This window comes from Anoplopoma fimbria, chromosome 9 (genome assembly GCF_027596085.1).
Source record: "Anoplopoma fimbria isolate UVic2021 breed Golden Eagle Sablefish chromosome 9, Afim_UVic_2022, whole genome shotgun sequence".
NCBI lineage: Eukaryota > Metazoa > Chordata > Actinopteri > Perciformes > Anoplopomatidae > Anoplopoma > Anoplopoma fimbria.
In genome coordinates, this window is record NC_072457.1 from 3,024,297 (window position 1) to 3,051,885 (window position 27,589).

General features: G+C 40.2%; 1 protein-coding gene across 1 annotated transcript; it reads right to left on the reverse strand.

Annotated features, from left to right (window-relative positions):
* Positions 1 to 2,113: 2,113 nt before the first annotated feature.
* Positions 2,114 to 27,026, reverse strand: LOC129095310 (hemicentin-1-like). Its single transcript, XM_054603709.1, has 11 exons — positions 26,903 to 27,026; positions 10,639 to 10,705; positions 8,945 to 9,292; positions 8,601 to 8,816; positions 7,537 to 7,707; positions 7,030 to 7,200; positions 5,425 to 5,685; positions 4,633 to 4,723; positions 4,458 to 4,518; positions 3,254 to 3,429; positions 2,114 to 3,125 (listed from the first exon to the last, which is right to left on the reverse strand). The coding sequence occupies exons 2-11, from the start codon at positions 10,691 to 10,693 to the stop codon at positions 3,053 to 3,055; spliced, it is 1,623 nt and encodes a 540-aa protein (XP_054459684.1). The 5' UTR covers positions 10,694 to 10,705; positions 26,903 to 27,026; the 3' UTR covers positions 2,114 to 3,052.
* Positions 27,027 to 27,589: the final 563 nt, after the last annotated feature.

A 27,589-nucleotide genomic window follows, 5' to 3' on the forward strand; every position in this document is an offset into this window, starting at 1 on the left:
ATTGTTAGTGTTGTTATTATTATTGTCATTATTATTATTGTTATCATTATTATTATTGTTACAATTCGTATTATTATCATTATTGTTATCATTATTATTGTTATTATTATTATGATTGTTATCATTATTATTATTGTTATTATTATTGTTATTATTATTATCATTATTATTATTGCTATTATTGTTATTATTGTTATCATTATTATTATTGTTATTATTATTATTATTATTGTTATTATTATCATTATTATTATTATTATTATTATTATTATTATTGTTATTATTATTATTATTATTATTATTATTGTTATCATTATTATTATTGTTACAATTCGTATTATTATCATTATTATTATTGTTATCATTATTATTATTGTTATTATTATTATTATTATTATTATTATCATTATTATTATTGCTATCATTATGATTATTATTGTTGTTATTGTTATTATTATTGTTATAATTATTATCATTATTGTTATTATTATTGTTATTATTGTTATCATTATTATTATTATTATTATTATTATCATCATTATTATTGTTATCATTATTATTGTTATTATTATTATTATTATTATCATTATTTTTTTTATTTTTTCAAGTTTGGGGGCTCTAAACCTTTCCTTCCAGTGTTTAAGAATGAAGTCAATGAATATTTGGACTCTATAAAATATTCAAAGAACTTTAAAGCTATGAGGACTGTGCAAATCTATTCAACACTTGTGACCTCGCTGGACTGACTGATATTGAAAGTCTTCTGATGAGTTGTTGGTATGATTTGGACTGCTTATTGTGTGATCTTGCTGATTTTTTTTTAGATTCCCTGTTGTAATATGAATTACATTTTTGTTTGTTGTTTGTATGTGTCTGTGTTTTATATGTATGAACAAATGTCTCAATAAAGTTATATTGACGGCCGTCCCAAAGCTCATATTTCGACTCTGAGGAGCCATGAGCGAGGATGCACGGAGAGCATCCTTCCAGGAAGTGTTGTGAGGGCCGACACGCCCCCTCATTGGTCATCAGTTATTTGATTGGACGCTGCAGCCGATCATTCTGATCTGATAAAGCTCATCACCACTGGAGTTTAGTACCAGAGTGATGACAGGTCACAGATTGAACAGATTGAAAAGTCAGAAAGAGAGAGAGAGAGCAGGAGAGTTTGTCTGTAATATTAGTACAGAGATGATTACTTTGTGTCATTAATATTAGTACAGTTATGATTACTGTGTGTCATTATTAATATTAGTACAGTTATGATTACTTTGTGTCATTATTAATATTAGTACAGTGATGATTACTTTGTGTCATTATTAATATTAGAACAGGGATCATGTGTGCAGACACAAAATCAAAAGTTTCTCCAGCTGTTAAAGCCGACTGACAGCTGATCCAGTACTTTTGTACATTACAGGCATGAACATAATAGTAATAAGCCCTGTATCAAATCCTGCCTTTGTTTAGCTTAAAATGATTAACCTTTGCTGAATTTGTCAGAGGTGTAGTTTCCACCTTGTGGTCATTCGTGTGGTTGTAGATGGTGATGGTGTTGTGTTAGAACTGGTGAGTTCTGCGTCTTGCACATCATGGCTTCCTCTTTGGAGGATTTGTGGTCTAATTCAAAAGAATATCTGGGGTTATTGATAATACTTATTACAAAGCCTGCTTACTTCATTACTGCAGACAGAAACGACAGACGTGTTCAATGAGAACATCAGCATAAAGTTGGTCAAATCAACAATGTTTTGATAGTAAGGTAAACTACTGATGAGATATTAAGGAGGTTAAGAAAATGTAAAGACAGAAACATGCTTTCTGGTGTCAACATGACAAAGCATTGCAATGCAAAACTAATAATAGAACAATCCAGCAACAGAAAACAAGCTGTGTGAGGCTGCAGTAAGGCCCAGTGGTGCTCTATGCTAAATGCTAGCATCAGCATGCTATCATGCTCACAGTAACAATGCTAGCATGCTGATGTTAAGCAGGTTTATCTGTGTTAACAGGTTTGGTAATAAGAGGTAAACACAAAGTAAAGCAGAGGATGGTTGTTGCATTTAATCATGAATCAAAGTGTATGAAGAAATTAAATTAAAAGTCAGGATACCACCAAAGGCTGTATGATTCATCTTCAATGGATAACGAATGTCAGTAAAACCTTTCATGGTAAAAGTTGTTGAGATATTTAAGTCTGGACCGAAGTGTTGGACTGAAGTGATGGAATGACTGACCGACCGACCAATCAACATAACCGTCCCTAATGCTGTGCAACCAACAGAAGAGCAGGGACGTATCAGCTTCCGCCATAAGACATAAAAGGAACAGAATTTAACATTACATTAAATTTAGGACCCCACCCAATTTTTGGAAAACTAAGGAAAACTGTCTCAATTTCAGGGTTACTACGGAGTTCTTGTCATGGTGAACAGTGACTCATTATTTCATATACACACAAATCAAGTTCTTCATAAATGAAAGATTTATTGGACTAACTGCATAACTAAACTACTAAAAACAAAACAAATGAATACACAATTAATAAACAAAATTAATGGAATGAATAAAGAACAGGAGGAGTACAATGAATAATGATGAATTTCTGTCCATATGCGGCAGTTTGCTCAAGGGTGGAGATCCCCAATAAGCGTTAAAGTAGAAGAGCACAGTTTCTTCTGACTTCTTCTTGGTTTATCTTCTTGAGAAAGGGGGTGAAGAACAGCAGACAACTCCCATCCCACCAACTATATTAATATGTTCATTTAAACTTCTTTCACAGAATGAATACTATTTTACATACATATACTTTATAATTCTACCATGTTTGAAAGCTGCTACCACTGGCAGTAGAATATTACTCCTAAGTAACATTTTCAAGATAATTCTGTATTTAATGGCTATTTATATATTACAAGCTGACCACCCATTTGCTACCTGATACTAGTACTCTGCTGGACATCATAACGATGGTAAATACGGTATGTAAAACCTCATATTCATACATTTGTGTTAACACTGTAAAGTAACAGACCACAGATCATGGTTGTGTTCATACTCTTGGTTGTTTGCTGACTTTGCTGTACAGTGCAGATAAATCATCCACTGCTCCTTGACCTCTTGATCTGTGAATGAAAAACAGAAGGCTCACAATATTAACTAAGAACAGGTTTAAATGACAGGAAAACAGTGGGAATAAAAGCAACAGCCGTTCCAAACTTTATGTAGCAGAGAAAGATTATCATGGACTCACTCGTTGGTAGCACTGGCACTCTTAAATTTGACACTTGTGTACTCCACATCCTCCTCTTCCTCCTTGCGTCTGTGGGGTCGAGCTGAGCTGACGTTGGAGTAGAGAACCTCTTCCTGGTTTCTAGAGAAGCTCACGCTGGCATAGCAAAGCTCTTCCTGCTGCTCCGCTGTTGCACTCTGCATCAATAAACAAGAGTACTTAAGGATCTATTGGATCACCAAACTGTAAGACATCTGGATGGTAAAAGGTGAGGGGCTTGTTCTGCAATTATTTCATCAGGCGCTACAAATTCCCTGCATTCATTCCAAGTTCTCATGTCAGGGCATCAAACCTCAGATTTAAATTAAAAAAATGAAACATAGGTTTAAGGTCACTTCTATTTTTTTTGTTGTAATCTCGACTTGTCACCAGCAGAGGTTTATGAAGTTTCCCTTCATTTACAAACTGCTAAATTGTATCCATGGATGGAGATGTGTACATCCCCAACAATGAAAGGGCCAACGCCACATCACCCACAATGTTGATAACAGAATCTCTGTCTCAGGACCGTATAGTTTCAGACAGAGAAAGGCTTAATAAAGCCACGGTGGCCAAAATTCTTTGATTGTAGGTCGTATACGGAAACATATTAGAGGTCAAGGGCCAAACAATAGTGAATGTTTAGTTTTCAACCAGTCACATTGCAAGAAAATCATCATGTGCCTGTTGACAAAGTTTGGGACTGATGTTAAGTTTGAAAAGTGTTTTCTGACCTAATACTATTTCATCACCGCAAAGGAATCCTTTCCCCTTGGCTACATCAAGAAAGAACTGACTTCGCTACTCGCTCGCTTCCTTCCGTCTATTTCGCTTCCGCCATATTTACCTGATGAACTGAAGTACATGTTTTCATAGTATTAAATGTAGATTAGCTGTTCAAAATGGCAGAGAACTCTAGTGTTTAAAATAAGAAGGGCAAAGCATTTGGCTCAAGCCAAATTCTAGTTTATTTCTAAAAAATCACTCTGTGCAATATGAAAAATGGGCAGCATGGGTTAAAGGAAAACCAGTGTGTGACATTGACATTTAGGTTAATCATTGTGGAAATGAACAGATGAAAGTACCCAAAAAGGGGCATGAAGACATTAAGAAGACATGATGAATTTTCAAATGCGTTTTAAAGTGAGAGTGAACTCTTTGTGACACCTGAGCTCTTCTTCCTCACCTGAGCGTCGTTGTCTGGTCTCTCTCCAGGCTCACTAGTTTGTGTCGAGGACCTCTTTCTTCTGGATAGAAAAATAAATGAACAAACAAATTAATCATCAAATTAAGTTAGTCAACAACTGAGCAAATGTAAGATGCATTACTGAATATAATCACAGTAAAGCTGAACTGCTCACCTAATCAACAGGAAGGCAGCGAGGATTATGATAGCCAGTAAAATAGCAACAGTTGATCCAACAGCTACTGTTGTCATTGATCCTTGGGAAACTGTGATCAAACAAAATATATTAATTATGGAAGGACAGGTTGTTTGGGTCCATTAGACATGTTAATTATACATAGAAAAAAATGTTTAACGCAGTGTAACAGAATCTCTAGGACCTCAGGATTGCATCTCTGCTGTATGCAGATGATATAGTACTTTATCCATCTGTGACTTACAGGACTCACTGAGGTGAGGTTTTGCAGTAACTACCTAAACCCACCCTAAATAAGTGCTTTATATATATTACGAAGCAAGGAGAGTCAGAGTAAAAGAGTAAAATTCAACATCTTAATTTTTCTTTATCCACTTCAGAGTAGGGAGTTCTTTGTTCAGCTATTTTTCTGTAAATAGTGTAGCATAAAAGCATGGGGGAATTAGCTAAATAGCTAGCTAACTAGCATACAGCTGACTAGTTAACTAAGTTCAATAAAGTCAGACACCACTGGACTACAGGGGCAGCAGGTAATGTGAGTCTTGATCAGTGTTAGTCAGATTACCATAACCGTCAAGTAATCATTGTTTTTATGCAAATATATGTGGTTTGCAAATGTAGCCATGTTGACTATGATTGACAGCTGCACCAATAAAGATTGCAAAAATAATTTGAGTAGTGTAAATAAAGGCTCCTTTTACTGTGAGTAGCTTGTTTAACTGGATTGTTAAGATAATGTGTAAGTCAATGGTCCTGAAGAGAATTATTTACCAGCCACAGTAATCAGATGAAAGGTGGAGTTACTACGTCCTCTGTTGTTCTGAGCTTCACAGTAATAATTCCCACTGTGTTCAGCTCTGAAGTCAGTGATGGTGAAGATCTGTCCTGATGCTTTTGGTGAGTCTTCACCCTCCTTGTACCAGGTGTAGTTAGCTGCTGGGTTAGCATCACTGCTACAGGTCAGATTCACTGAACTGCCCTCCACTATCTCATCAGAGGGACTCACTGACACAGAGGGAAGCTTTGGAGCATCTGGAAGAGAAATGTTAACAGAGATTATTCTAGGTTAAGATTGTTTTTATAAAGAGGAACAAGTGGTATTTGAATAAAAAACTGAATAACTGTATGTATCAGCATTTTAGACTTTGAAGGTGGTCTGACAAATGTATGTGTGATGGTTTCAATCTGGGTCTCAAAACCACATAAAACCTTTATCTGCTGAAGCTGCTCAGTGAATTACAGCAGACTGAATGTGAAGCAAGTAGAGCTGAAGAAAGTAGTTATTATCAGTGAAATCTTCTCCTGCAAAGACTGGACATATTGAAGATGTTTGTTATCTTTGAATAAACTGTTTCACTCACATTTCACATTAATAGAGATGTATTCAGATGTCTTCGTCCCCAGCTGGTTCTCAGCTGTGCAGTAATACTGTCCAGAGTCAGAGGACTGGATGGAGCTGAAGACGAGCTGAGGTTCTTTACTGAGAGGAGGAGACCATGAATATCCATTCTTCTTGTACCAGGTGTAGTTAGCTGCTGGGTTAGCATCACTGCTACAGGTCAGATTCACTGAACTGCCCTCCACTATCTCATCAGAGGGACTCACTGACACAGAGGGAAGCTTTGGAGCATCTGGAGGACAATATTGAGAAATTATTTATTTTCGCATCCATAATAGAGACAGACTTTTGTAAAAAAAAAAAAAAAAAAAAAAAAAAAAAAAAAAAAAAGGCCTAAACACTGTATGTTTCTTTTTAAATAAATGGATTAACTCACATTTCACAATAATAAGGATGGATTTGGATGACTTTGTCCCCAGCTGGTTCTGAGCAATACAGTAATAATTTCCAGAGTCAGAGGACTGGATGGAGCTGAAGACGAGCTGAGGTTCTTTACTGAGATGAGGAGACCATGAATATCCATTCCTCTTGTACCAGGTGTATTTAGCTGCTGGGTTAGCATCACTGCTACAGGTCAGAGTCACTGAACTGCCCTCCACTATCTCATCAGAGGGACTCACTGACACAGAGGGAAGCTTTGGAGCATCTGGAGGAGAAATGTTAACAGAGACTATTCTAGGTTAATATTGTTTTTATACAGGAGAACATGTGGTATTTTAATAATAACTTAATGGCTGTATGTATCAGCATTTTAGACTTTGAAGGTGGTCTGACAAATTGATGTGTGATGCTGTATATCTGGGTCTCAAAACAGCAAAAAACATTTAAAATCTTCTGAAGCTGCTCAGTGAATTACAGCAGACTGAATGTGAAGCAAGTAGAGCTGAAGAAAGTAGTTATGATCAGTGAAATCTTCTCCTGTAAAGACTGGACAGATTTAAGATGTTTGTTATCTTTGAATAATCTGTTTCACTCACATGTCACATTAATAGAGATGTGTTCAGATGTCTTCGTCCCCAGCTGGTTCTCAGCTGTGCAGTTATACTGTCCAGAGTCAGAGGACTGGATGGAGCTGAAGACGAGCTGAGGTTCTTTACTGAGAGGAGGAGGGTCTGGATTTACATCCTTCTTGTACCAGGTGTAGTTAGCTGCTGGGTTAGCATCACTGCTACAGGTCAGAGTCACTGAACTGCCCTCCACTATCTCATCAGAGGGACTCACTGACACAGAGGGAAGCTTTGGAGCATCTGGAGGAGAAATGTTAACAGAGATTAAGTAAGTGCATAAGAACAAGCAACATTGAATGATAAACTGTGAATGGTATAAAACCCCTAACATTTCCTGAAGCTCATCAGTGAATTACAGCAGACTGAATGTGAAGCAAGTAGAGCTGAAGAAAGTAGTTATGATCAGTGAAATCTTCTCCTGTAAAGACTGGACAGATTTAAGATGTTTGTTATCTTTGAATAATCTGTTTCACTCACATGTCACATTAATAGAGATGTGTTCAGATGTCTTCGTCCCCAGCTGGTTCTCAGCTGTGCAGTAATACTGTCCAGAGTCAGAGGACTGGATGGAGCTGAAGACCAGCTGAGGTTCTTCACTGAGAGGTCGAGACGATAAATATCCATTCCTCTTGTACCAGGTGTATGTAGCTGCTGGGTTAGCATCACTGCTACAGGTCAGAGTCACTGAACTGTCCTCCACTATCTCATCAGAGGGACTCACTGACACAGAGGGAAGCTTTGGAGCATCTGGAGGAGAAATTAATACACATAATTAAAGATTATATAATATGCTATCAAAGACAATTGACTGTTTTAATATATTTTTCTCTTTTTGTCTTCTAGACTGTCCCTATTATTTATCACAGCTGCTGTCCAGAGTGCTGATCCTGGATCTGTCACAGGTGAGACTCCTGCTGGTGGAAACTGAGAATAACAAGCCTTTAATCATTTGTAATCTTCATCAACATTCTTCTCTTTAGATGCTGGTTGTGTCGTTAGCTGAGTCTGTCCTCTCAGTTCTAGCTGTTGTAGGGAGTTATTGATTGTTTCTTACACCCAGCTGGAAGATCACTTCATAGTTATGTTTTGTAACCAAACAGATGTATTAAATAATGGAGGTGGAGGGTGAAGTTTAAGTTTCATTTCTGGGGAAATAAAGACAGGCTCTTATTATTTCTTTTTTTGTCGTCATTAACAAATTCCCTCTAAGTCTAACAAAGAAACTCTTAAATATTTCTTGATATCACAGCTGTTGCATCATCGACTGTTTTAACATTAAGGAGACTCCAGTGTGTTTACAGCTGTGATTGTAAATGTATTGTTATATCAGTGTTTGTGTGACACTTCTACACATAAACAACAGGGGCCAGGGATTGAACCACCGACCCTCTGATCAGTGGACGACAGCTCTACCTCCTGAGGTTTGTAACAGATGTGCTTCATATTTTTGGTAACCATAAATTCTCATTCAGTAGCAGACTGGTGCCGCCATATGAAATGGTCTTAAACCTCCACAGGCTGACACAGTGGAGTAAACTTACACACTGGAGGAGAACGGTGATTCTCAGATCCTCTTACAGCACAGGAGTAGCTGTCTGCAGAACCAAAGTCGACTGAATGATAAGAAGAGGATTCTGCCTTGATGTGCTGTCCATTCTTGTACCAGATGTAGGAAGGATTATCAGGCAGACCACAACTGCTGTGACACTTCAGCCACGGCCGGTTAAGCTCGTATCTGCTCACCTTCACCTGGAGACCTGGAAATGTGAAGAAGGAACAGGAATGTTATTTTATTAAACTGTCAACATTCACACAAGACATTTATATTCTAGTTTTGTAGATGTTGAACATTTGGAGATTATTAACATGTGAATTAAATTGTTACCTGTGAAAGACAAGAAGACTCCAGGTGAACCAGTATATTTCTCATATTGTTTGTTTGTCCCGAACCTGAACTTGTACTCAGCTGAGTCACTCTCTCTCACGTTTTTAATAATCAGAGTGCACTTCTTCTCATAACATCTGTACTGCACACGACCTGAATACTCAGAGTCTGTTCTCAGATCCACAGGTTCACCACCTTTCTGTTTGAACCAGAATGCTTCCTTGATATCACGGTGCTGTATTCTAGATGGGTATGTGTAGGTGCAGTGTATTTCCACTGTTGATCCTTCTACAGCACAGACCTCAGTAGGAGTGTAAGTCACTCCCCAGCCATCCTCACTCTGTATCACTGTAACACAGAGCACATCAGGAACCACAGTCAGACTCAGAACAACATCAGAGGACAGACTCTCATTTGTCAGTGTGAGACAAAGTTATATATTACCAAAGACTTATTCTGTGTCATGTTTGTTCTCATATTTATATTTCTGTCTGTTTTTAAAAATGGGTTTATACTGTAAATAAAGTTTTAATGCTGTTTCCAGTTCTTGCTAAAGTGATCAGAGGTATGGAGAAATATGCAAATCATTGAGTTTAACATGATAATTTATAAAATAAAGAATGAGTCAACGATGTACACATGATCTCTGCAGTTTAAAGGAACAGTAATGTATTGAACCTGTCAACTTAAACACAGTTAACAAGATAAAGAAGCTGTAGATTAGATATTAGAAGGAAACAGTTCATGAGAAATGCAGTCTGCTTTGCTCTGTGGTTTTCTGTCTGTGATCAGGCTGCTGCAGAGTGTGAAAACAAACTGTAGAGAAAAGCAGAACACTGAGGCGTTGGCTAATAGTGTGATATGTAGATAACAGATCACTGGCAGCTTTTTTTAAGCATTAGACTGTAAATGGCTTATAAAAGTCGACACAAACACACACTTCAGATGTGAATAACATTTTCAAAATTCAAATTTGATCTCCTAAGACCAAAAAATCTAAATTCTGCAGCACCTGGCAGTTAATTCATTAACTGTAACACTGCTGAGTTCAGTTCCTCGCAGCAGTGCTCTCTGCTTCGTTGGTGTTTGCAGTTGGGAAACTATTGAAGGTTATTTTTATTTTTACTTCAAACACAATCATTACTGCATCACTGAAGGGGCCCAAAGTGTCAGGGGCCGCTCTGTCCTTCCCTGACAAAATGTCACTCAAAGAGATACGACCAACCAGGAAGAGACTCTAAATGACCACAAATACATGAAAAACTACTTCAAAAAGGGTAAAAACATCCACAAATAGACACAAAGTGACTACAAGGAGATGCAAAAAGACCATGAAGGGCCAAAACAACCACAAAGAGACTCAAAATGAATAAATGTGGTCTAATGCATAGAAACGCTGGCTGGATGATTGTAGGAAGTTCCACAGAGCGGTTCATTTTTATTAAACAAATTATTCAGGGCATTTTTTCTTTGTTAATGTTTGTACAGTCATTACTTCCATCCACACAAACACAACTTTACTGTCTTTAATGGTGCACACTTCTTTAGTTTATAAAGTTTATAATGTTAAAGTACAAGAGTACAGTGATGATGTTAAAAACTGCTCCTGTGAAAGAAAAGTTAAAAAAACAACTTCCTCTGTTTTTCTGAGGTGCGCTTACAGCCTTAAGAATATAAATGTAGATGTACAGTACCTTGTACAGAGAGAAGGAAGACAACAAATCCACTGGCTGCTGCTGTTGAACTCATAGCTGCTCCTCTCTGTTGAATCAGCAGGTAGATCAGAAACTCTTTATGTCAGTAAGTCATCATGAACACGTCTTCACTAAAAGGAGGATGTCGTCTTTGAAGTGAGCTTGTGTCTTCCGTGGTTGGTACAAAGCTGCTGCTTAAAACCGGCCTGGCTTCCTTCCTCTTTACATTATTAATATGCATGAGCAGACGAATGACTGTAAATACTCAAGTTGAAATGTTGCATGCACTTCTTGAAATTATGTTTCTAAGAAAATGACAGCGAGAGGGACATTGTGTTGCTCTGACACAAGAATTAGACTCACACATATTTCAAGTCAGGTACAATGTATTAACAGCCCCAGTCTAACTGGGATACTGGGCTGGATGCTGGATAACTGAGCAATAAATAGAGACATGATGTATGTAAAGCACTTTGGTAATTATCATGATCCTCAAGGAAAGTTTTAATCAGTGTGGAAGGCAGATGTTAAGGTGAGTTCTGCGTCTTGCACATCATGGCTTCCTCTTTGGAGGAGTTGTGGTCTGATTCAAAAGAACATCTGGGGTTATTGATAATACTTATTACAAAACCTGCTTCCTTCATTACTGCAGACAGAAACGACAGACACGTTCAATGAGTGTTCAATCAGAGGACTGGATGGAGCTGAAGACGTGCTGAGGTCCTTTATTGACATAATGAGACGATGAATATCCATTCCTCTTGTACCAGGTGTAGTTAGCTGCTGGGTTAGCATCACTGCTACAGGTCAGAGTCACTGAACTGCCCTCCACTATCTCATCAGAGGGACTCACTGACACAGAGGGAAGCTTTGGAGCATCTGGAGGAGAAATGAATGTATATCATTGATAGATTATATTATATGTTATCATAGAGAATTAACTATTTAAATGTATATTTCTTTTTTTTTTCTTTTAGACTGTCCCTATTATTTATCACAGCTGCTGTCCAGAGTGCTGATCCTGGATCTGTCACAGGTGAGACTCCTGCTGGTGGAAACTGAGAATAACAAGCCTTTAATCATTTGTAATCTTCATCAACATTCTTCTCTTTAGATGCTGGTTGTGTCGTTAGCTGAGTCTGTCCTCTCAGTTCTAGCTGTTGTAGGGAGTTATTGATTGTTTCTCACACCCAGCTGGAAGATCACTTCATAGTTATGTTTTGTAAATAGTTTACCAAACAGATGTATTAAATAATGGAGGTGGAGGGTGAAGCTTGAGTTTCGTTTCTGGGGTAATAAAAAAATCCTCTTATTCATTTTTTAATAATTTAAAATGAATTTAAGAACCTGGAAAATCAATTTTGAAAGAAATGACAGTCTGCCATCTGTCTCAGTTAAACATGTTCATCCATCCATCCATCCATTTTCCGTAACCTGCTTATCCAGTTAAGGGTCGCAGGGGTGCTGGAGCCGATCTCAGCTGTCAATGGGTGAAGGCAGGGTTCACCTGGACAGGTCACCAGCCTATCACAGGGCTGACATATAGAGACAGACAACCACTCACACTCACATCCACACCTACGGGCAGTTTAGAGTCTTCAATGCACCTAAGCTGCATGTCTTTGGACTGTGGGAGGAAGCCGGAGAACCCGGAGAGAACCCACGCTGACACGAGGAGAACATGCAAACTCCACACAGAAGGTTGTCCAGCCCAGGAATTGAACCCAGGCCCCTCTTGCTGTGAGGCGACAGTGCTAACCACTACACCACCGTGCAGCCCTAAACATGTTCAATTAACTCCAATACAACACAAACCGATCAGTGGACGACTCCTCTACCTCCTGAGGTTTGTAACAGATGTGCTTAATATTTTTGGTAACCATAAATTCTCATTCAGTACCAGACTGGTGCCGCCATATGAAATGGTCTTAAACCTCCACAGGCTGACACAGTGGAGTAAACTTACACACTGGAGGAGAACAGTGATTCTCAGATCCTCTTACAGCACAGGAGTAGCTGTCTGCAGAACCAAAGTAGACTGAATAAAAAGATGGATCCTGTCTTGATGTGCTGTCCATTCTTGTACCAGATGTAGGAAGGATTATCAGGCAGACCATAACTGCTGTGACACTCCAGCAACGACCTGTAAGGATATCTGATCACCTTCACCTGGAGACCTGGATCTGTGAAGAAGGAACAGGAATGTTATTTTATTAAACTGTCAAATATACACAAAAGACATTTATATTCTAGTTTTCTAGATGTTGAACATTTTGAGAAAATTAACATGTGAATTAAAATGTTACCTGTGACAAACAAAGTGACTCCAGGTGAACCAATATATTTCTCTAGTGGTTGGTTTCTCCCGAACCTGAACTTGTACTCAGCTGAGTCACTCTTTCTCACGTTTGTAATAATCAGAGTGCACTTCTTCTCATAACATCTGTACTGCACACGACCTGAATACTCAGAGTCTGTTCTCAGATCCTAAATGACCACAAATACATGAAAAACTACTTCAAAAAGGGGAAAAACATCCACAAATAGACACAAAATGAATAACAACCTCTAAATGTGGTCTAATGCATAGAAACGCTGGCTGAATGATTGTAGGAAGTTCCACAGAGCGGTTCATTTTTATTAAACAAATTATTCAGGGCATTTTTTCTTTGTTAATGTACATACAGTCATTACTTCCATCCACACAAACACAACTTTACTGTCTTTAATGGTGCACACTTCTTCAGTTTATAAAGTTTGTAATGTTACAGAGATGCTGCTGGTGTTAAAAACAGCTCTGTGTTGGTCGTCCTGTAAATACTTCAATCTAATGAAAGAAAAGTGAATGTCGCACCACATTTTTAAACCTTCAAGTCTGTTTATTAACTAAAAACACAACTTCCTCTGTTTTTCTGAGGTGCACTAAACAGTCACGTTAAACAGTTATCAAGGTGTTTAAAACCAACCTTGCTTCCTTCCTCTTTCCTTCATCTATGTGCATGAACACATTGAGGCTTGTAAATGATCAAGCTGCAATGATGAAGTCAAATCTTGCAGTTGTTTTGCAAGAGATGCATCAACTACTGAAAATATAGTTTATGGGAATGACAGGGAGTCATCTTGTGACCTTGGGTAAATCCCAAGTCTCTTATTTGTCATTTCCTCACTCCAGAGAGGAGGGATCTCTGAGGAGCCATGAGCGAGGATGCACGAGAGCATCCTTCCAGGAAGTGTTGTGAGGGCCGACACGCCCCCTCATCAGTCATCAGTTATTTGATTGGACGCTGCAGCCGATCATTCTGATCTGATAAAGCTCATCACCACTGGAGTTTAGTACCAGAGTGGTGACAGGTCACAGACTGATCAGATTGAAAAGTCAGGAAGAGAGAGAGAGAGAGAGAGCAGGAGAGTTTGTCTGTATGTCAGTAGAAACACTTTTTACATAATCGTCATTTCCATTCAGTCACATGAGGCTAATAATTCCTGAGTGTTGGGTTGATGAGTTATGTAATTCCAATTTACCCCAAAACATTGATCTTAATAAATTAATTCCAGTGTTTAGGAGAAACCATAATCATATTCTGGATTATTAAATAATGGCTTCACAATCCGAATTTCAAAACATACAGACGTTAATAATAAATAAATAAGACAAATGCATTTCGCCGGTAGAAATCGGTCCTCATGAGCAGGACACAGAACACAGTATAAATACACAGAACACAGTATAAATACTAAGAACATAGTTTGAATACACAGAACACAGTATAGATACACAGAACACAGTATAAATACACAGAACACTGTCACAGTTCTTCCTCCATACTGTCAGTAGCTCCATACTCCCTGTCACTCTGTCTCACTCAACAATTGGCTCACTCTGTTCACCTGCCTGTCACTCTCTCTCAGTTCACTCACAGAACACTCCCAGTTCCACTTCCAGCTCACAGCCCAGCCCCCTCTCTCTCTCACCACACTCTCCCTCACTCACCTAATCAGCTTCATGCAGTGCACCTGTCTGCCACACCCACCTCATCAGCACCATCCCTCTCACCTGCTCACTCTGCTGCACCTACTCCCTGCAGTATAAATGCCCCACTCATTCACACACTCGCTGCCAGATCGTTCGTTGTTTTCATGCTACACTTTCCAGCAATTTCCCGTGGACTGATTTCCCGTTGCCGACCCTGCCTGTCTGGACTTCCCTGCCTTGCCTGTGCCCCACGGTTAACCGTCTCAGCCTTCTGTCCCCGACCACCAGATTAGCCTCCGCTCCGATCCCTTGCCTGTTTCCCACTGTGAGTCATATCCTGCCTGTCTGTCTGCTGTGTTCTCAGCTTCAAATAAAGCTCCAGAACTTTATCGGTCTCCTCGTCGTACTGCTCTTGGGTCCACACACCAACCGTGACAGTACGATCTGGCCACGACATGGACCCAGCGTTCGACACCTCGTCACAGGCCCGGTTCGGGTTCATTGAAGAGGCGCTCCAGAGACGCGAGACCAAGGTTGTCACCAACACTGCTGATGTTCGTCACGCCCTGGCGAGCAGCAACCAGGCCTGGACTGCCCTGTTTAACCAGGTTCAGCAGCTCACGACAGCCATTTCGCAGACCTTCGCTCAGCCTGTCCCTAAGCTTGTCTTGCCGGCTTTCCAGCTGACACCTGTCCAGTCGGCGTTCAGGCCGACCTCTGACCCTTCGGCGTTACGGCCGACTCCTAACAGTTTGTTAAACAGGTAACAGGCTAAGAAACACTCTGGCAGTGATGATTACTTTGTTTCATTATTAATATTAGTACAGTGATGATTACTTTGTGTCTTTATTAATATTAGTACAGTGATGATTACTTTGTCTTTATTAATATTAGTACAGTGATGATTACTGTTTCATTATTAATATTAGTACAGTGATGATTACTTTGTGTCTTTTGTTTCATTGTAATGTGTGGATTAGTAAGAGTGAGGGCTTGAGCCGAGAGAAATAGTGCATTAACAGGTTGACTGTGACATTCATTATTAATATTAGAACAGTGATCATGTGTGCAGACACAAAATCAAAAGTCTCTCCAGCTGTTAAAGCCGACTGACAGCTGATCCAGTACTTTTGTACATTACAGGCATGAACATAATAGTAATAAGCCCTGTATCAACCCTGTATGGGGCGGCTGTGGCGTAGTGGAGAGCAGGGTAGTTCTCCAATCAGAGGGTCGGTGGTTCGATACCCGGCTTCGGCAGTCGATGTGTCCTCGGGCAAGACACTTAACCCCAAGTTGCTCCCGAAGGCTTGCCATCGGTGTGGACTGGATGTTTCATGAATGTTAGTTAGAGTCTGAAGTCTTGCATGGTGCATCAGCGTGTGAATGGGTGAATGATATGTAATATACTACTGATTGTAAGTCGCTTTGGATAAAAGCGTCTGCTAAATGACTGTAATGTTAATGTATCAAATCCTGCCTTTGTTTAGCTTATAATGATTAAGCTTTGCTGAATTTGTCAGAGGTGTAGTTTCAACCTTGTGGTCATTCGTGTGGTTGTAGATGGTGATGGTGTTGTGTTAGAACTGGCTACAAAGACGGTGTTGAAGATTAGGTTAAAGGGGCATTATAACGATTTTACATGTTAAAGGAACAGTGTGTGACATTTAGTGACATCTAGTGGTGACGATGTAGATTGCAAGCATCAATATGACCCTCTGCTCAGCCATCCCTTTACAATCATGTCAGAGAACTACGGTGGCCTTCAGCCTTCAGGTAGGGATAGATAGTTATCTTTAGGATTTTATTACTACAAGCAGCTACTCATTAATATCAGTTCTTATTCATGACTGAATAATTACTTTTAAAATAAACACATTGAGAATATGATAAGAAGTTAAATATAATTTATATATATATATTGTTTCTCCAGCAGCAACAGCAAAGTCACAATATAAAGTTATAAATATCTCACTAGAAACAATCTAAAATATAACTAAAAATAACTCCTCAGTGAAGTCTCTGCTTTTTTTGATGCATTACTGATGTACACGTCAGGCTTTTTGATGTTTAGTATGTATAATTAATTCAGTCACTTTTTATTTATTAATCAACACATAAATATCAGCATGAAAATTCCCCCGTTGATAACTTGCATTAAGACAATTATTATTTGTATTCCAAGCTTTCTGAAAGGTTTTGTTAAAAAATGTGGAATAAACTAATGGTAACTTCTGGTGTTTTTCATTATATTTTTGCGACAATAACTTTTTATACCCAAACAGGCGTGATGTGATCGAAATCAGTATTTATTAAAAGCAATTTATTACATTAAAGTTAAATCATGTACATATGTAATGTACCTGCACAGGTACAAATAAAGCGCATCATGAATCTTCTGTTACATGCTGCTGCTTCTGAAAACTGACAAGTCAGTTTATCTATATAACACATTTCTGCTACAAGGCAATTCAAAGTTCTTTACATAAAACTTCACTAAGTGCAAAAGACACACGTTATGAAAGGACATTTAAATACAATTAAAAGAGTGATTTAAGAGACAATACAATAAAAAATATGCTAAAATAGAATAAGGTATAAGGTAAATGGTAATTAATTAATGAATTTGAAATTCATTATTTAATTGACCGTAAGCAGGTGTAAATACTTCAGAATATAACTTTTGGTATTAAAGGTAAATATGTCCACTTCAGTGTACTTCTTTCTGTTTCCATCCAGGTGAGTCTCCCTCTGGTTTGACTGCATCTGAAGAGAACCAGGAAGTAGTAGTAAGTAGGAAGTAGTTTTGAGTTGTTGTTTTTCCCCCATGCAGCAGACTGAAACCTGGCTGACCTTCACACCGTGTCTTCCTGCTCCTCTTCGTCTTCTGTCTGTGCTGCGATGGCTGAGATGTCCTCATACACAGGACAAAGGTCTAACTGATGGGGAGAGACGACAAGATGAGAGTCAGAGGCCTCATAGAGGGAATTCAGATACAACTGACCCTTCGCTAAGCCCCTCCCCTAGAACGACCACTGTACAATCCTTCGTTAGCAACCGTAACTAGGGGCAAGATGCCTGTCGAGCGTTCAGCGGTGTGTATGAAACCTGCAAGTCTGACAGCAGATATCCTCAAAGTTTAGAGGACAGTGTCTCTGAAGGTACTGAGTAATTCACAATAAACCTAAGTATTAAAATATATTTTCCTAAACTTAGATCTTTTCCTAAACTTAACTTGCATAACATTACAGTCATTTAGCAGACGCTTTTATCCAAAGCGACTTACAATAAGTGTATTCAACATAGGTATTCAAGAGAACTACTAGTCACCTTTCTTAAACAAGCATCTAAAAGCATAAACCAGAGCAAAAGTATGGTGCAGAAGCAAATTACTACGAAAACAATAAGTGCAACAAACTAATACGAATGCAATAAGTGCTACGAGGAAGGATCAGGGTAGTACTTCTTGAAGAGGTGAGTTTTCAGCCTGCGCCAAAAGATGGGCAGCGACTCTGCTGTCCTGACGTCAGTGGGGAGTTCATTCCACCACTGAGGGGCCAGGACAGAAAAAAGCTGTGACCGGGACGCAGGGACCTCTGAGCGACGGGGCAACCAATCGCCCCGAGGCAGCAGAGCGAAGTGGTCGGGCGGGGGTGTAGGGCTTGACCAAGGCCTGGAGATAGGAAGGAGCTGTTCCTTTCACTGCCCTGTAGGCTAGCACCAGAGTCTGTAACTGGATGCAAGCTCTTACAGGGAGCCAGTGTAGAGAACGGAGAAGGGAAGTTGTGTGGGAGAATTCGGGCGATTGAACACCAGCTTTCTGGACAAGCTCCAGAGGTCTGATGGCCGACGCCGGGGCTCCGGCAAGTAGTGAGTTGCAGTAGTCCAGGCGGGAGATGACCAGAGCCTGGATGAGCACCTGCGCCGTCTCCTCAGTGAGGAAGGGGCGAATCCTCCTGATGTTGTAGAGGAGGAATCTGCAGGAGCGTGTGACCGATGCAATGTTTGCTGAGAACGACAGTTGGTCGTCCAGGGTCACACCCAGATTCCTCACAGTCCGAGTTGGTGTCACCACGGCATCATCAATGGTGATGGACAGGTCTCGGTGCGGGCAACCCTTCCCCGGGAGGAACAGTAGCTCGGTTTTGTCCAGGTTGAGCTGCAGGTGGTGTGTCGGCATCCACTTCGAGATGTCAGCCAAGCACGCAGCAATGCTTGGGGAAATGACAAGACCAGCTGGGTGTCATCGGCATAACAATGGTAAGAGAAGTCATGCGGCGAATAACAGAACCCAGAAATGTTGTGTAGAGCGAGAAGAGAAGGGGGCCCAGAACTGAAACTTGTGGAACCCCAGTAGTCAGCATGCGTGGTTCCGACACGGCCCCCTCCATGTCACCTGGTAGGATCGACCTGTCAGGTAGGATGCAAACAGGGAGAGTGCAGAGCCTGAGACGGCCATCCCCTCGAGGGTGGAGAGGAGGATCTGGTGGTTCACCGTGTCAAACGCTGCTGACAGGTCCAGGAGAATCAGGACAGAGGAGAGAGGGTTCGCTCTCGCGGCGTGAAGCGACTCTGTCACCGCAAGGAGGGCCGTCTCTGATGAGTGACCCACCTTGAACCCGGACTGGTGGGGGTCCAAGAGGTTGTTCTGGTGGAGGTAGGAAGACAGCTGTTTAAAGACAGCACGTTCAAGTGTTTTGGATAGAAAGGGTACATCAGAAGAGAACTCTGGCGGTCTGAAGTTCTTGACATCAGAGGGGTCAAGTGATGGTTTCATCAGAAGGGGGTGAAGTAGGAGGAGGAGGTGGGGGTTGGAGGAGAGAAGAAGAGAAAGTTTCAAAAGAGGAGGTTTTTAGGATTGGAAACAGAGGTTAGGATTTTCGAGCGGAAAAAAGCCGCTTTAGCAGTAGCTAGAGAGGAGGAAAAAGTGGAAAGGAGAGATTGGAAGTTAAGAAGGTCCTCCGGGAGTTTGCCTGTTCTCCATCTACGCTCAGTCGCTCTTAGGCTCCGTCTATCAGTACGCACTGAGTCCGACAGCCATGGGGCAGGAGGAGTTAGGCGTGCAGGTCTGGAGGTGAAGGGACAGAGGTTGTCCAAAGAGGAGGGAAATGGTGGAGAGGAGAAGATCAGTAGCAGTATTGGGGGATAGGAGAGAGAAGGATTCAGGGTCAGGGAGGGCAGAGGTAACGGAAGTGGAAAGATCAGCGGGGAAAGGGAGCGGAGGTGACTACGGGCAGAAACCATGTGGGTAGGTGGAGGAAGTAAGGGGAGAGGGAGAGGGAGTAGGACATGAAGTAGTGGTCCGAGAGCTGGAGGGGAGTGACAGAGAGGTTAGCAGTAGAACAGTGTCTAGTGAAGATAAGATCCAGCTGGTTGCCGGCCTTGTGGGTAGGAGGAGAAGAGGAGCGGTAGAGGTCAAAGGAGGAGAGGAAGGAAAGCAGCGGTTCTAACTTATCAGTCTGGATGTTGAAGTCGCCGAGCATGGTGAGTGCGGCGCCATCGTCATGGAAGTGCGAGACTAGTGTGTCAAGCTCCTCCAGGAACTCACCAAGAGGGCCTGGTGGGCGGTACACAACAGCAATGGTGAGCTTGACTGGATAAGTGACAGTAACAGCATGAAATTCAAAAGAGGAAGGGGAGAACTGTGGAACAGAGACAAGAGAGTATTTCCATTTTGGGGAAATTAGCAGGCCAGTGCCACCACCTCGCCTCGCAGCTCTGGGAGTGTGAGAGAAGGAGTGCACATCTGACAGAGCTGCAGGTGTGGTGGTGTTTTCTGGTGTGATCCAGGTCTCAGTTAGAGCAAGAAAGTTGAGGGAGAGCAAGGATGCGTAGCCGGAGATGAACTCAGCTTTCGGTACTGCCGACTGGCAATTCCAAAGCCCCCTGACACCACTTGCTCACATGAGCTGAGAGAGTGGGATAGATGAGATTAGTGGGGTCACGGCACCTGGGAGTGACCCACTGTCTACGTGACCACCGGACAGAGGAACAGACAGAAATAGGATGCAAACACATGGTAGTCAATATAAGCAAGTTACTGACCCCCAAGTACACCCTTGAGAAGTCTTTGCTTGACGAAGTCGCCCTGTTGCCTTTGTTCGCCCTAGCCTTCGTTTGCCCGACACTTCCAGCCACCAGCAGTGGTTAAGGACCTACCTACTGATTGCTCATTGTCTGCCAGGAGTGTAAGCCACTCCCCCTAGCACTTAACAGGGCAATTGACCTATTGAAACTAAACCACACCTCAAAACAGTTCCTGATTACAGAAACAGCAAAACAACAAAGCCAACAAAAACAGAAAAAAGACTAATACTTAAGCAGCCTAGGTACAGCTAAGAGAAACTTATAAAAGCAAGAACAATATACTTAGTCTATTCTAGCAGAATCAAGTAGTTCACTATCCCTCCAGAAGTCAAATACACTAGTTTTTCTTTTTAATTTACTTAACCTTACTAAGTAGTACGTACTAATTGGTTTTGTTGCCTGGCACAAAATAAGTGTTTTTTTCTAAACGTAACTAAGTACTTTTACGATCTTTTCCTAAACTTCACTAAGTATTTTTGTTGCCTAAACCTAACTGAGTTTTTCCCTGTGAAAATGGAAGTTTATTTTGCAAAAGAATGCTTGATAAGCCGAGCAACAGTAACCAAGAGGGAGGGGCTTAGCGGAGGGTCAATAAGATTCTACATCCTTTAAATTGCTCGTCGGATACGAACACATTTGCAGTAAATAAGGTCGGAAAATGTTTGAGGGTAAATACACATTGGTGGTTTACAAAGAGAAAGATTACTAATAAAGTAGCGTGTGAATTATCTTTATGACCTCATGATAACAATAAACAATAAACCCTTTGGTAAGTTCTGTCACTGAGGCCAAATCTCTCTCACCTCCACAGGCTCTATGGGTTCATGTGGTTCAGTGGTGGAGCTCAGAGCTTTCTTCTTCCTGGATTGAAACCAAAAACAAACAAATACACAAGTAAATTCAATAAATCAAACGTTTATTGAAAACTTTAAACCTATTAAATTAAATATTCAAAGTAAAAGATCAGTGAGGATTAGTTCTTGTTGTTTCACCTCATCCACAGACAAAAAAGAAGCAGAGGAATCGGCATCAAAACCACCAGAGTCCACCTGGTGTAATGTATTATCATTGATGTTCTATCTAGAACTGGAGATAGACAGTTATTAGATATAGAGCATGTTACATTATTAGAACTGATTGATTCATGAATTGACTTGCCAGGCCATGCTGTTTGTTAACAGAAGATAAGAGTCATGGAGAAACTCACCTGCTACAGTAATCAGATGTAAGGTGGAGTTACTACGTCCTCTGTTGTTCTGGGCTTCACAGTAATAATTCCCACTGTGTTCAGCACTGAAGTTAGTGATGGTGAAGATCTGTCCTGATGTTTTTGGTGAGTCTTCACCCTCCTTGTACCAGGTGTAGTTAGCTGCTGGGTTAGCATCACTGCTACAGGTCAGATTCACTGAACTGCCCTCCACTATCTCATCAGAGGGACTCACTGACACAGAGGGAAGCTTTGGAGCATCTGGAGGAGACGTGTTAACAGAGATTATTCTAGGTTAAGATTGTTTTCATCGAGCAGAACGTGGTATTTGAATAAAAAAACTGAATGGCTGTGTGTATCAGCATTTTGGACTTTGAAGGTGGTCTGACAAATTGATGTTTGATGGTTAGAATCTGGATCTCAAAACCACATAAAACCTTTAAAACCTCCTGAAGCTGCTCAGTGAATTACAGCAGACTGAATGTGAAGCAAGTAGAGCTGAAGAAAGTAGTTATGATCAGTGAAATCTTCTCCTGTAAAGACTGGACAGATTTAAGATGTTTGTTATCTTTGAATAATCTGTTTCACTCACATGTCACATTAATAGAGATGTATTCAGATGTCTTCGTCCCCAGCTGGTTCTCAGCTGTGCAGTAATACTGTCCAGAGTCAGAGGACTGGATGGAGCTGAAGACGAGCTGAGGCTTTTTACGGAGCAGTGATTGGTTCTCCTTGTACCAGGTGTAGTTAGCTGCTGGGTTAGCATCACTGCTACAGGTCAGATTCACTGAACTGCCCTCCACTATCTCATCAGAGGGACTCACTGACACAGAGGGAAGCTTTGGAGCATCTGGAGGAGACGTGTTAACAGAGATTAAATAATTAAATACAAAAGAACAAGCAATGTTGAATAATAAACTGTCAATAACTGTGTGTAGCAACATTTTAGACTTTGAAGGTGGTCTGACAAATGGATGTGTGATGGTTTCAATCTGGGTCTCAAAACCACATAAAACCTTTAAAACCTCCTGAAGCTGCTCAGTGAATTACAGCAGACTGAATGTGAAGCAAGTAGAGCTGAAGAAAGTAGTTATGATCAGTGAAATCTTCTCCTGCAAAAACTGGACATATTGAAGATGTTTCTTATCTTTGAATAAACTGTTTCACTCACATGTCACATTAATAGAGATGTATTCAGATGTCTTCGTCCCCAGCTGGTTCTCAGCTGTGCAGTAATACTGTCCAGAGTCAGAGGACTGGATGGAGATGAAGACGAGCTGAGGTTCTTTACTGAGAGGAGGAGACGATGAATATCCATTCCCCTTGTACCAGGTGTAGTTAGCTGCTGGGTTAGCATCACTGCTACAGGTCAGAGTCACTGAACTGTCCTCCACTATCTCATCAGAGGGACTCACTGACACAGAGGGAAGCTTTGGAGCATCTGGAGGAGAAATGAATATATATTACTTAAAGATTATATAATATGTTATCAAAGACAATTGACTATTTTAATATATTTTTCTCTTTTTGTCTTTCAGACTGTCCCTATTATTTATCACAGCAGCTGTCCAGAGTGCTGATCCTGGATCTGTCACAGGTGAGACTCCTGCTGGTGGAAACTGAGAATAACAAGCCTTTAATCATTTGTAATCTTCATCAACATTCTTCTCTTTAGATGCTGGTTGTGTCGTTAGCTGAGTCTGTCCTCTCAGTTCTAGCTGTTGTAGGGAGTTATTGATTGTTTCTCACACCCAGCTGGAAGATCACTTCATAGTTTCGTATCAGTTCGCTGCACTTATTATATTTGTATTAGTCTGTTGCAATTATTGTTTTCGTAGTAATTTGCCTCTGCACTATACTTTTGCTCTGGTTTATGCTTTTAGATGCTTGTTTAAGAAAGGAGATGCACTTATGACTTCTGGTGACTAGTAGTTCTCTTGAATACCTATGTTGAATACACTTCCTGTAAGTCGCTTTGGATAAAAGCGTCTGCTAAATCACTGTAATGTAAATGTAATGTAAGTTAAGTTTAGGAAAAGATCTAAGTTTAGGAAAATATATTTGTAATGTAATGTACTTGTGATTTGTAAATAATTATGCTGAGTCAACAAAACAAATGTATTAAATATTGGAGGTAGAGGGTGAAGCTCGAGTTTAATTTCTGAGGAAATAAAGAAAAGCTCTTATTTTATTTTCATTTGGTCGTTGTTAACAAACTCCTTTTAACTCTAAAAAAGAAACTTTAATATTTTTTGATATCACATCTGTTGCATCATCAACTATTTGCACGTTACCGGTCACTTTCATATTATTTTATCCAGACTCTGTGGTTGTAGCAGCACTCATATTTTTCAGACGTACCACCACTAACATGCAGACTGACTGTCAAAATAAATCTACAGAAACTGGAAAAAATGTTTAACAGAGATGACAGATGGAAAGTTACAGACCAACAGTCTGCATTCTGTCTCAGTTTAAAATGTTAAATTAACTCCAGTACAACACAAATAAAACTATTTAAAACAACAGACAGTTTATCTGAAGTCTACTTTAACATTAAGGAGACTCCAGTGTGTTTACAGCTGTGATTGTAAATGTATTGTTATATCAGTGTGTGTGTGTGACACTTCTACACATAAACAACAGGGGCCAGGGATTGAACCACCGACCCTCTGATCAGTGGACGACAGCTCTACCTCCTGAGGTTTGTAACAGATGTGCTTAATATTTTTGGTAACCATAAATTCTCATTCAGTACCAGACTGGTGCCGCCATATGAAATGGTCTTAAACCTCCACAGGCTGACACAGTGGAGTAAACTTACACACTGGAGGAGAACAGTGATTCTCAGATCCTCTTACAGCACAGGAGTAGCTGTGTGCAGAACCAAAGTAGACTGAATAAGGAGAAGATGGTTCTGTCTTGATGTGCTGTCCATTCTTGTACCAGATGTAGGAAGGATTATCAGGCAGAACATAACTGCTGTGACACTCCAGCAACAACCTGTCAGGATCTGATCTGCTCACCTTCACCTGGAGACCTGGAAATGTGAAGAAGGAACAGGAATGTTATTTTATTAAACTGTCAACATTCACACCAGACATTTATATTCTAGTTTTGTAGATGTTGAACATTTGGAGATTATTAACATGTGAATTAAAATGTTACCTGTGAAAGACAAGAAGACTCCAGGTGAACCAGTATATTTCTCATATTGTTGGTTTGTCCTGAACCTGAACTTGTACTCAGCTGAGTCACTCTTTCTCAGGTTTGTAATAATCAGAGTGCACTTCTTCTCATAACATCTGTACTGCACACGACCTGAATACTCAGAGTCTGTTCTCAGATCCACAGGTTCACCACCTTTCTCTTTGAACCAGAATGCTTCCTTGATATCACTGTGCTGTATTCTAGATGGGTATGTGTAGGTGCAGTGTATTTCCACTGTTGATCCTTCTACAGCACAGACCTCAGTAGGAGTGTAAGTCACTCCCCAGCCATCCTGACTCTGTATCACTGTAACACAGAGCACATCAGGAACCACAGTCAGACTCAGAACAACATCAGAGGACAGACTCTCATTTGTAGTGAAGGTGCTTCAGTGTGTGAAGCTACGTTCCTCAAAACATCCCACTTTAAGTCAGTGTGAGACAAAGTTTTATTTTAACTAAGACTTATTCTATTTCACGTTTGTTCTCATATTTTTACTTCTGTCTGTTTTTAAAAATGGGTTTATACTGTAAATAAAGTTTTAATGCTGTTCCAGTTCTTGCTAAAGTGATCAGAGGTATGGAGAAATATGCAAATCATTGATTTTAACATGATCATTTATAAAATAAAGAATGAGTCACCGATGTACACATGATCTCTGCAGTTTAAAGGAACAGTAATGTATTGAACCTGTCAACTTAAACACAGTTAACAAGATAAAGAAGCTGTAGATTAGATATTAGAAGGAAACAGTTCATGAGAAATGCAGTCTGCTTTGCTCTGTGGTTTTCTGTCTGTGATCAGGCTGCTGCAGAGTGTGAAAACAAACTGTAGAGAAAAGCAGAACACTGAGGCGTTGGTCAATAGTGATATGTAGATAACAGATCACTGGCAGCTTTTTTTAAGCATTAGACTGTAAATGGCTTTTAAAAGGCGACACAAACACACACTTCAGATGTGAATAACATTTTCAAAATTCAAATTTGATCTCCTAAGACCAAAAAATCTAAATTCTGCAGCACCTGGCAGTTAATTCATTAACTGTAACACTGCTGAGTTCAGTTCCTCGCAGCAGTGCTCTCTGCTTCGTTGGTGTTTGCAGTTGGGAAACTATTGAAGGTTATTTTTATTTTTACTTCAAACACAATCATTACTGCATCACTGAAGGGGCCCAAAGTGTCAGGGGCCGCTCTGTCCTTCACTTACAAAATGTCACTCAAAGAGATACACACCAACCAGGAAGAGACTCAAAATGACCACAAATACATGAAAAACTACTTCAAAAAGGGTAAAAACATCCACAAATAGACACAAAGTGACTACAAGGAGATGCAAAAAGACCATGAAGGGCCAAAACAACCACAAAGAGACTCAAAATGAATAAATGTGGTCTAATGCATAGAAACGCTGGCTGAATGATTGTAGGAAGTTCCACAGAGCGGTTCATTTTTATTAAACAAATTATTCAGGGCATTTTTTCTTTGTTAATGTACATACAGTCATTACTTCCATCCACACAAACACAACTTTACTGTCTTTAAAGGTGCACACTTCTTTAGTTTATAAAGTTTATAATGGTAAAGTAGAAGAGTACAGAGATGCTGCTGGTGTTAAAAACAGCTCTCTGTTGGTCGTCCTGTATAGACTTCAATCTAAAGAACAAAAAGTGAATGTTGCACCACATTTTAAACACATCAACAGTCTGTTAATTAACTAAAAACACAACTTCCTCTGTTTTTCTGAGGTGCGCTTACAGCCTTAAGAATATAAATGTAGATGTACAGTACCTTGTACAGAGAGAAGGAAGACGACAAATCCACTGGCTGCTGCTGTTGAACTCATAGCTGCTCCTCTCTGTTGAATCAGCAGGTAGATCAGAAACTCTTTATGTCAGTAAGTCATCATGAACACGTCTACATCAAAAAGGAGGATGTGGTCTTTGGAGTGAGCTTGTGTCTTCCGTGGTTGGTACAAAGCTGCTGCTTAAAACCGGCCTGGCTTCCTTCCTCTTCACATTATTAATATGCATGAGCAGACGAAGGACTGTAAATACTGAAGTTGAAATGTTGCATGCACTTCTTGAAATTATGTTTCTAAGAAAATGACAGCGAGAGGGACATTGTGTTGCTCTGACACAAGAATTAGACTCACACATATTTCAAGTCAGGTACAATGTATTAACAGCCCCAGTCTAACTGGGATATTGGGCTGGATGCTGGATAACTGAGCCATAAATAGAGACATGATGTATGTAAAGCACTTTGGTAATTATCATGATCCTCAAGGAAAGTTTTAATCAGTGTGGAAGGCAGATGTTAAGGTGAGTTCTGCGTCTTGCACATCATGGCTTCCTCTTTGGAGGAGTTGTGGTCTAATTCAAAAGAACATCTGGGGTTATTGATAATACTTATTACAAAACCTGCTTCCTTCATTACTGCAGACAGAAACGACAGACACGTTCAATGAGTGTTCAA